Source organism: Poecilia formosa, unplaced genomic scaffold (genome assembly GCF_000485575.1).
Source record: "Poecilia formosa unplaced genomic scaffold, Poecilia_formosa-5.1.2 Scaffold156, whole genome shotgun sequence".
Classification (NCBI taxonomy): domain Eukaryota; kingdom Metazoa; phylum Chordata; class Actinopteri; order Cyprinodontiformes; family Poeciliidae; genus Poecilia; species Poecilia formosa.
Window position 1 is genome coordinate 1,381,270 of NW_006800095.1, and position 9,981 is coordinate 1,391,250.

Here is a 9,981-nt window from a genome sequence, read left to right on the forward strand (position 1 = left end):
GCTGACCTGCGGAGCCCCAAGTCTTTTAGAGCTCTGCTGGGTCTTAAATCATTGATGACTGTGTGGGTGCTGTTCAGCAGCGCCGCATTCAAAGGTTGAAGTTTTATTTAGCAGAAAATGATGTATAGAGTTAAGCAGCCTTGGAAGAGTACACACATTCATCACCTGATATTAGCATCTCGGTCCTGCAGTGCGTGGTGGTTCCAGGCACAGGTTAAAATTAAGCCCAAACATCTCCAGAGGTGCTGTTGTGTTGCTTTGTGCAACTAACAGGAAATGTATAACACACACAGCTCAAGGTTGGAAAGGGTCTCAAAACTAAATTCATATTTAATTTCAAAGTATCTGCAAAAAAAAAAAGACAAAACCACCGAAAGGCACGTTTAGGCAATGAGATGTTAAATACCAGTCACTGTGCTGCACTAACACCACCCCAACACACATCTCACAATGGCTTAATAGAGTAAATGATTATGATAATAGGCTCCCTTTTATGAAAACCACATCGTATTTTGGCGAGCTGTCGCTTTCATGTTAGCAATCAGCACCAGAGTGAGAAGACACCATCTGCGGGAATCCATCAACACAACATCAGCAAGTCTCTGACACAACAATGCTGCCTGCCAAACATTTGGTTAAAAAAAAAAATTCACACTAACCAGAGCCCTGCAATTCCTTCAACTATTTCCCATTTTGTCACAATCTCATGTCAACCTTTTGTCTATATTGTTGAGATTTTATTTACAGAACAACACAAAGCGGCGCGTAACTCTGAAGTGGAAGGGAACTAATAACATATCATTCAAATAATATTCAAATAATTCAGTCCCCCTTATTGCTCTATTGTCCTTCAATTTCTCATTCATATCTAAAGTGTTTGAGAAGATAAAGATAAAACTGTGGAGAATTATAAAGTGGGGTGGGGATATAAAACAATTTTTAAAGCTTTGTGGGTCTCATCATTTTAAAATGGAAAGAGTATGACATAACGGATGAAGGTTTGCTGTTGTCCATCTAAAAGAGGGGTCTCCAACTGTGTTCCTCAAGGACCAACACTAGCTCATTAGCAAGGCTCTTCAGAGCTTGACTACATGCTAGTGAGAAAGTTTCACCATGTAATTCAAGGAACACGTCTAAAAGTTGCAGGACTCTGACCCACAAGGAATGCAGTTTGAGACCACTGATCTAAACTAACAAGCCGTGCAAGGAGAGCATCAATAAGAAAAGCAGCCAAGAGGCCCATGGTAAATCTGGAAGACCTGCAGAGATCCAGCACTCAGTTGGGGAAAATCTGCCAATAGGAAAGCTATTAGAAGTGCAGTCCATAAAACTGGGCTTTAAGTGAGATACAGGACAAATATAGATTCATTTTAATGCATATTTCATTTGTCTCTGTGCGTCAAAGCACTGAATTCAGATAAAGTTATGGATTGGACAAATGAAAAAAAACAAGCAACAAATCATTCAGTCACAGGGCTACAACATTTTTGGTTGAGGTGGGCTCTATGTATGAGGATGCACAAATGCACACAGAGGTCCGTTTGAGGAGTCTGTGGGGTTTTGCACTGCAGTCTGAAGTTCGGGCGTTTTTGGAGGACAGCATTCTGGGTGTCACTGTACTGCAAAAAAAAAACAAACAAACAAAAAAAAAATAACTCGCAAACACAGTGGCATGGCTTTCCTTACTGACATTACTTTGCATTTGAATAACCTGAACGCAAGGTTGCAGCGTGTTGACCTGTGTGCACATGTAACCGCTTTTCAGCATAAATTAGGTGATTTTAAGACACTTGAGAAGTGAAATCGTATCTTTCAGAACGATAAGTTACTCCACAAATACCAGACTGATATTGAGAAATTGCAGAAGCAGTTCAAGCATCATTTCTAAGTTCTTCCACGCATTGCAGCGACGGATGAAGTTCTTTGTGGACCCCGTATCCACTGCTGCCAGTGAGCAACCTTCAGAGTTGCAGCTGGAACTGTGCAACCTGCAGTCAGATCCGTTTTTTGTTGGTTTTATTTTCATGCGAGGCACAATGAGAACAGAGTTTAATTTAGGAGTCTGATGTGGAAAACAGGAACATGGACGCAGAGTTTGCATTCTCAACAACTACTATGCTTATGAGCATGAGTAAACTGACCTTTTTGCCTTCTCTGTCAGCTGTGGGATTGTTGGTAACTTTGAAGAAGTTAAGATCCAGTATATCCTTCATCTCATAGTTGTCTCCCCTTCTCTTGCAAACAATGGCTGCCACATCGAATAAAAATATGTGCCTATAAAACAAGAGCATGTTATTTTATTTATTTGTCTTTATTCTCTACCATTAAGATTTACTTGACATTTTAGTCAAAATAAGCTTGATCCTTGGACTAATTTCATTCATCCAGCCTTCAACAAGTAATTTTACTGTCTAAAGATTTATTTTTCTCTTAAGGGCAATGACCCTGAAGCATACCAACCTGTCCTGTTTCCTCTTGTCAACATTGGAGACCAAGCGCACCTCTCCATCGCCTTTTGGTCGACCAAAAGTGACAAGTGACTGATTCTGCAGGCGAAACACACAGGAGCTAAGCGCTGGTGTATTTTCAAAATATGCTTTGACACATAAATGAGGATATTGTTGTTACTCAACTGCACAACTACCTCGGTCAAACAGCATGTAGCACATTGCTGTCTATGTCCTGTATTTAATTACTAGAAAACAGAAACCCACCTGTTCAGAGCTGGCTTTGATTGTTAATAACTGTGACACTGATCGATATATTCGATGAATATCTGCTCGATGATTTTGTAATGTCTATTGCCTGTTCCATAATCGATTACTATATTATGTTACATGGTTTGAAACGCCTTGTTTACTGAAACGCGCTCGAGATCTTACATCCCAGGTATTTTTTTGGTGTATTTGTATGTAAAGCAATGAAGAGTTTGATGTTTTTGTGGCCTACAAGTTATTTTATGCCCTAATTATGCATGAGCTATATATTATTGCATCACTGTGTTTCCATCTGAGGGTCCAATTTTAAATGCTTTTCGATTCCTTACTCAGAACTTCCACATAAATACCCAATTAGGTTATTTTCTGTGTAATGAGGATCAAATACTATGTATTTTTTACTAACCATTGCACAATTTTCAGAAAAATGTCCTTCACAGTTTGAGTTGTTTAAAAGGGGCTGCTTTTGTTACTGATGATAAGACAGTGTGCTATGATTATTCCAAGAGGAAGATTTTAGTAATTACTTGAATAAAAAAAAATTCAGGACACTAATTAAAGAAAAAAAAAAAAGCTTAGTCTGCTATTACCAAGCTTAGCTAGTACAGAAGAAGAATGAAAAAATAATAAGATTACTTTTGTTCAAGAGCATGTAAACCTGCATTTCCAGAGTGGTTTTACTGAAATCATCACATTCCAAAACGTTTAGGCAGTTGACCATTTTGGAAAGGTTTACAGTGAAGAGAAAATATATATTTTTAGCTACTGGTGTTTGTCAGATGTTAAGAAGGGTACAAAGAAAAAAAAACAGTTAAAATCTCAAAATACACCCGGGCCTCATGTTTCTAAGGAATTTGAGTTTGCATCATTTACTTCCTTTTGCTTAACATATAAAAAAAAATATTTAAAAAACTGGTTATAGTTCCAGGAAGAGATTTATTTATTTTTTATTTACCAGGTTTTCGATAGATCTCTGGTACTGGTCGATCTCCCTCAGAGTCTCGTTATCTCTCTTCACTTCATTGACATACTGAGCAAGGTCCTAAATACGAAACAGACAAAAAGAACATTATACTGGATTAATGTCAAGCAAAGGGACAAGAGTCAACTAAAATGGCAATCATTGCATGGACATATGTTTCAGGAGCTGACATTTCTGTATTAAAAATGGTGTAATTAGTGTAATACTCTGCTTTTCATTAGTTGAAAATATATATTTTTTTTTTTCATGATTAAAGGTGTCTGTCCTGTTTGTAGGTTGCAAAGCCTACAGATTAGCTGCCGAAGCAACTCGAGATAATCTCAGTATTAGTGTTAGCGAGTGAAGTTTTCTTTGCACTCTAAATGTAAAGCTTATTTAACCTTTTTAATGAAATAAGCAGCTTCTAACATGAAATGATCTGCTATGTATCATACTGTTCAAAACAGGCACTTGCCTTCATGGCATCAAGAGCAATCTTCAGGTTGCTCTTATCAGCAGCATCATGCGTGTGTTTGACGAGTTCCTGGTGGAGAAAAAGGACAGAAAAACGATTACAGACTGCGTCTGCTAGCCTGACTCTCTCACGCAGACACAATTACGTGGACAAGTACATTCAAAATCAGAACCCGAAGTATTGATTTGACAAAGACGGGGAGCTGTTTTCATTTGAAAGACTTTCTTTTTAGTTTCTCTGATTTTAGAGCAGCTGACGAGGTAAGTTAGCTGCAGCAGATCCTCAGACAGGGTTTAAAATAGACAAGGTTTAACCGCTTCTCCTTGTTTTATATTCCATTATTAGGTTGTTCAGTTTATTGCAGCTCAGGAAATCAGTTGATTAATTACTTTATATTTTGAGATCATCAGAAATCATAAAATGCTTCTTAGCCTTGGATGTATTTTTTTTTAAAGAAGACTATTAAGCATCAGTACATCTCTACACATGTGTGAATGCTTATAAGTTTCATTAATAAATTTAGCAGTTGTTGATTTTTAATGTAATCTTTTGAGGAAGTCAGTGTTTTTTTATATCAACATATGTAGATGCCCTCTTTTATTTGTCATAAAAAGAGTTTAATTTAATATGTTATGGGACTGTTGAATGTATACAGGCACACTGTGATTTGTGAACAGTTTAACATTTTAACATGTTAGCAATGTTGCTGTTGTTGTTTTCACTATTCTGTTGTGTTTTAATTCGAAATATTTAATCTCCAGATTGTGCTAAATAAAATATACCTAAGTAACAACCACAGGAATGTATATCTTTCCATTTTTATTTTTATTTTTTTAACACATTACTGTAGTTGGTGCTGTGCAAACAAAGTGTGATGGAAGACACTCACTTCCACTGGAAACCTCACAGCGCACCCCGACATCGCTTTGTGTTGAAGCCAAGTTTTAATTTCTAAAGTGGCAGATGCTGCCTGTTAACCACACAAGCTGCCAACATTGTTTTAACTGTGTGTGTCTGTGTGTGTGTTTAATAATTATGATAATCGAATCATTTTCACACCATTATGCACTGAGTATACCTATTATATGTAAAAATATATATACATAAAAAAAAGGGTGTGGAATGATTTAAGCTGCAATAACATTTCTCAGAACATTATGAGTAATGAAAAGATAAACAACCATATCTGAGTCACTTTTTCCTCTTGCCCCTCTTCTCCTTTTTCCTCCCTCCATCACGGTTTCTCCTCAGGGAATGGCTAAGAACTCCCTGATTCAACACCATTTACCACAGAGGCCTTTACCCTCCACAACGATTTAAAACCACTCTGTACGCATTGGCCTTTTCTGCCCTGCCAGCTGTAATCTGACCTCAGATTCACATAAACCAGAGGAGACGATGTCATACGGTTTATCAGTAGGTGGAGGAACCGGTGCGAGTCCGAAAGGCAGGAAGTCCACTTTCATCCAAGAGAATAAAAGCATCCGACAGAGGATGCGCAAAGCTAATCTTCTGTTTTTATGACTGGAAACAATCATTATTCCTCTAACAAAAACAAAAAAATAAAATATTTTATTAAATGTATAAATGATATTCAGTTGGGTCACATAACAGGAGGTTTCCTCCTTAAAATATTTAGACTGTGATTTAGTTTGATTTTCTTTATTTTTCTTAATTTTTTGGTATGCCAGCTCAGATTCCAAGAGTGAAGCAAAGTGTGTTTACTCATCCAATATAGTGTTTTTCATTGAGTCTTAAAGAAAAATTATAGAACAAACATGTGGAGGATGTCGCCCCCTAGTGTTTTACTTGCAGATTTTTAATGAAAAGAAAAACTCCATATTCTAAAGGTTTGGATTTGTGTTTTTATGAAACATAAGCAGTAACATGAATGGGCTCAACATGAAACAAGCTCTTCTAAATATAAAATTCTAATTTTTATAAAAAAAATGCTTACAAATTTTTCAGTTTGGTAAATTAAGTGGGTTTACCTGTAGCAGGAGATGGTACTTCAGGACTCGTTGCATGGGGACAACCAGCAGGTCCCTCAGTGTGAACTTCCCATTGTTGGCCCTTTTGGAACATTCCTACAAAATATACAACGGGCATATTAGGATCTGTGTAAATCACTTTGGACAATGACAGATTCTGTATGTGTTTGTGTTAAAAAGGTTTTAATATTTTTGGTCTGGAATAAGCTTATGATTTGTTCAAACATAAGTATTTTTTTGCTAGTTTAAATATTTTTCTTCAATTTCATTGGTTTATCATTTCCAGAATGTGTTCCTCCAGAAGAGTAAAGCATTGGTATATGTAATGCAAAAAATACACAGTAGGGGTCAGTACAGGTTAATAAATATCATTTGTGCAGTGCATAGGCGTGAGGAGTTTTGGAAAAGAAAAGTGGTTTTCAAAAGTTTTACCTCTAGCTTCAAGCGAACATCTTCTTTCTCTTTGCAGATGAGGTCTAAAACTGCAATTGCAATCTCCACCCGGCTGCAGTATATCCCATAAATGAGAAGTCTGTGATGGGGAATGAAAGGATGGTTTAGTAAATTAAAACATACTGTAAGGCATCCAAAACTTCCTGAAAACCATAAAAGCATACAGTACTTTGCAAAAAATATCCATGTCCCTTGAGCATAATCACATTTTTTTTCACCTTACAAACACAAACTTCAATGTATTTTAATGGAATTTTATGTGAAAGAACAAAACAAAGGAGATAAAGATTGTGAAATGGAAGGAAAGTAAGACCTGATTTTAACTATTTTTGCAAATAAAATTTTGAGAAGTGCTGTGTACAGTTAGATTTAGCCACTGGTACTCGTTTTACCACGATATAAAATCTAACGCGACCAATTTCCTTCAAAGGGTCTCTAATTAGAAAACTGAGGCCCGTCTGTGTGTGATTCAACCTCTGTATAAATTAAGCTGTTATGGGACGGCTTTGGAGGCTCGTTAGAGAACATAAGAGCACAAATCGGCATCATGAAGACTAAGGAGCCAGACGGGTCAGGGAGAAAAGGTTTAAAAAGAAGAAGTTTAAAACAAGCTGAGGTCATTAAACCGGATCCCAGCTTTCAGCACTGCTCACTCCACCAGATAATGGAACGAACACAGCACAGCTGCAAGCCTACCAGCAAACAGCTCAAAAAAAAAAAAAAAATGATTCAGAGCAAACAGATTCATGTGTGAAAATGGCCAAGTCAAAGTGCAAAACCTAAATCTGCTTGTGACACTGTTTCATTTGATAAATTACTTTTTTAAGAGCAACTGGCTACAATTTCATGTCTGTAGATAAGATGAGAGAGCAGAAACATTCTTCTGAAGTGCTGCAGCTGTAAAATGGCTTCAAGAAGTGTTGCTTGATGAAAGTGATTAGGAGATTTAAAAAAAAAAAAAAAAAAACGAAAGCCACACGTTTCAGATTTTATCATCACTAAAACCATAGCAAAGAATACAGAAGTTCTATAAAAAAGACACTTATAATGCAAATACTTCAGTGATTTGAATGGTTGTAAAAAAAATGTAACTGATAAAAGAGAAAAATTTGCACTTTAACTAGAAAATTCACCAACAAATAAAATAATAATGAAAAAAAAAAAATCTCCAAGTCTGTAGCAATAGCATTAATCTGTCACCCACATTTGAACCAATAATTAAAACAAGGCAACTTTATATCCTGTGCCGGACTTGTTTAGTACCTTTCCTTATAGCTGATGAAGATTTGGTAGAGATTGAGGGCATTTTTGTTCAGGATGGAGTCTTGCAGATCTCCCATTAGGCTCTTGTGAACTTTAACCAAATCCTGCATTGTAGTAGAAAGCCATGAGCGTCGGAACAGATGGTCTTACTGGCATATTTTGCTATTAAGAGATGAAAAATGCAATTTGACTTACAGGAATATTGACAAAAACTTTGTCAATCTCAGCTGCAGAGAAGAATTTCTTCAATGGATTTAGGAAATACTAGAAAGAAATGAAACAAGAACGTCAGAAAAATACTTTGAAACTCCTTCTTGACACTTTTTTTAAATAATAATTTGAAATAATCACACATCCATACTGAAACCACACAGATGTATCATTTGATGAATGACACTAGAGCGAGAAGGGAAGGTGAAATGCAGAACTGTTAACTGGGAATTTCCCCCCAAAACCCCAAACATCTAGAAAAGTCTACATGCAGAATGATCATCGTGTAATCAGATTAAGATTAACGAGTCTGACATTGTGATTGTAATAATTTCTACTTCTGACAAACAGCTAGTTAAAGCTAGTTGTGTTAACGTGGTACAAAAATAAGTAATCCAAGTCGTGATGAATGAAATCTACACATTTCACATGAAACTGGCTCAGCACCTTTTCAATGGACTCCAGTGTTTCTGTGTATCGCTCTTCCGTCTGCTTAATCTCTGAAAGGCAGCAGCTACGCACATCAACCTCTGCCTGTTTCTAGGAAGACACACAAGAGGAAATGCTGTTTGAATGTCGCCATCTGATGGGGAGACGTTGTTTTCTTTACTGCATCTGAAGGAAAGGAAATCCAAAACGTTGGCAAGTGACTAAACAATTCCATCAACATTCATCACACAACCTTTAGATGAGCCGGTTTTTTTGTTTGTTTTTGTTTTTAGTTTTGTTCGTTTTAACATTTCGACGCATTGCAACCACACAACCACAACATATTTTGTGAGGATTAGGTGTGAAACAGACCAACTGTAAGTGTGAATTATTCAAAAATGGTATGGAAAATGTGTAATGACAATAGATGCATTTTCACTGCAAGAGGCGTTTTAGTAGACATGTTAGTTTTCTGGAGTAGGTTTGCACAAGTCAGGGCAAAAATCAGTCAAAAGCAGTTAAAATCTATCTAAAACAGTGCAGGTAGAGAAGTAATACATTTAGATCTACCCTGAATTTGGGCGGGACTTCATGTTAAAACATTTATTAAGGGTTGACTATCTTTGCTTTTTGTTTAAGTGATCGGTGTGTTTATCTTCCACTGTTTTATTAACTTTAAATTACATGGCTACAGGTCTGTTTGTTTGAAAACTTAACATCTAAACCATGCCAACAGTGCTGAATATGGCAGTGTTTTACAAAGTCTTCATTAAAATACATCATTAAACTCTGTCAGTGTTAGAGGAAACATTTAATTAAAGAAAGCATGGACTTCCCCAGTTACGTAGCGGGAGAGAGACAAACATTGTTGTCAAAGCTTTTTAAAGAGAATTTAGAAGGTCAAGTTAAAATATTTTTAAACGTTAATGTTCTGAGATGCCGACTGAAGATCTGCTCAGCATTAGTGAGCTTGTGTGGTTACTGTTCCTACAAGACACATCTCCCTGACTTTCAATTATTAAAGTTAAACTAATTCTGAGTTGAAATTTGTTTTATTTAAACTTCAGAACCTAAAGACTGGAAAATGATCAGAAATGACATGAATCTTTAGGTAAAGGGCTTTGGTTTCAGACCCTCAGTCAAAAATTCACACAAAGCACAGCCAAAGTGGCTGAACATTTTCCAGGAAATTAATTTCTGGTAAAAAAAAAAAAAAAAAAAAAAAACCTTCAGTTGCGAGTAATGGAAATGAACATTAACTGCTCAGAGGGTAATTTCTTTTCACACCTTCAAAAAAAAAATAAAACAGTGTGATGGTAAGAAAAACAAATAAGCCCTTTAAAAAAGACTTTCATTACAAGAAAATACTGTATTGTTGACGTACACCAGATAGCGATACACCTGGCGAGAGGTTGCAGTTTCATAACGCCAGTAATGTTTAGTGTGTGTGTGTGTGTGTGTGTGTGTGTGTGTGGGTGTGTG

The 9,981-nt window shown here is 36.5% G+C and overlaps 1 protein-coding gene across 2 annotated transcripts in view; it reads right to left on the bottom strand.

Moving 5' to 3' along the window:
• The window catches only part of LOC103146350 (guanine nucleotide exchange factor VAV3-like), a 59,581-nt gene that overhangs the window by 31,112 nt on the left and 18,488 nt on the right, over positions 1–9,981 (bottom strand). For both annotated transcript variants that reach the window (XM_007564225.2, XM_007564226.2), the window contains exons 6-14: positions 8,518–8,610; positions 8,056–8,124; positions 7,861–7,964; positions 6,577–6,676; positions 6,145–6,240; positions 4,154–4,222; positions 3,673–3,759; positions 2,461–2,546; positions 2,142–2,274 (exon numbers count right to left, since the gene is read on the bottom strand). In XM_007564225.2, the coding sequence (XP_007564287.1) occupies positions 2,142–2,274; positions 2,461–2,546; positions 3,673–3,759; positions 4,154–4,222; positions 6,145–6,240; positions 6,577–6,676; positions 7,861–7,964; positions 8,056–8,124; positions 8,518–8,610 (837 nt within the window). The remainder of the gene's footprint in view (positions 1–2,141; positions 2,275–2,460; positions 2,547–3,672; positions 3,760–4,153; positions 4,223–6,144; positions 6,241–6,576; positions 6,677–7,860; positions 7,965–8,055; positions 8,125–8,517; positions 8,611–9,981) is intronic.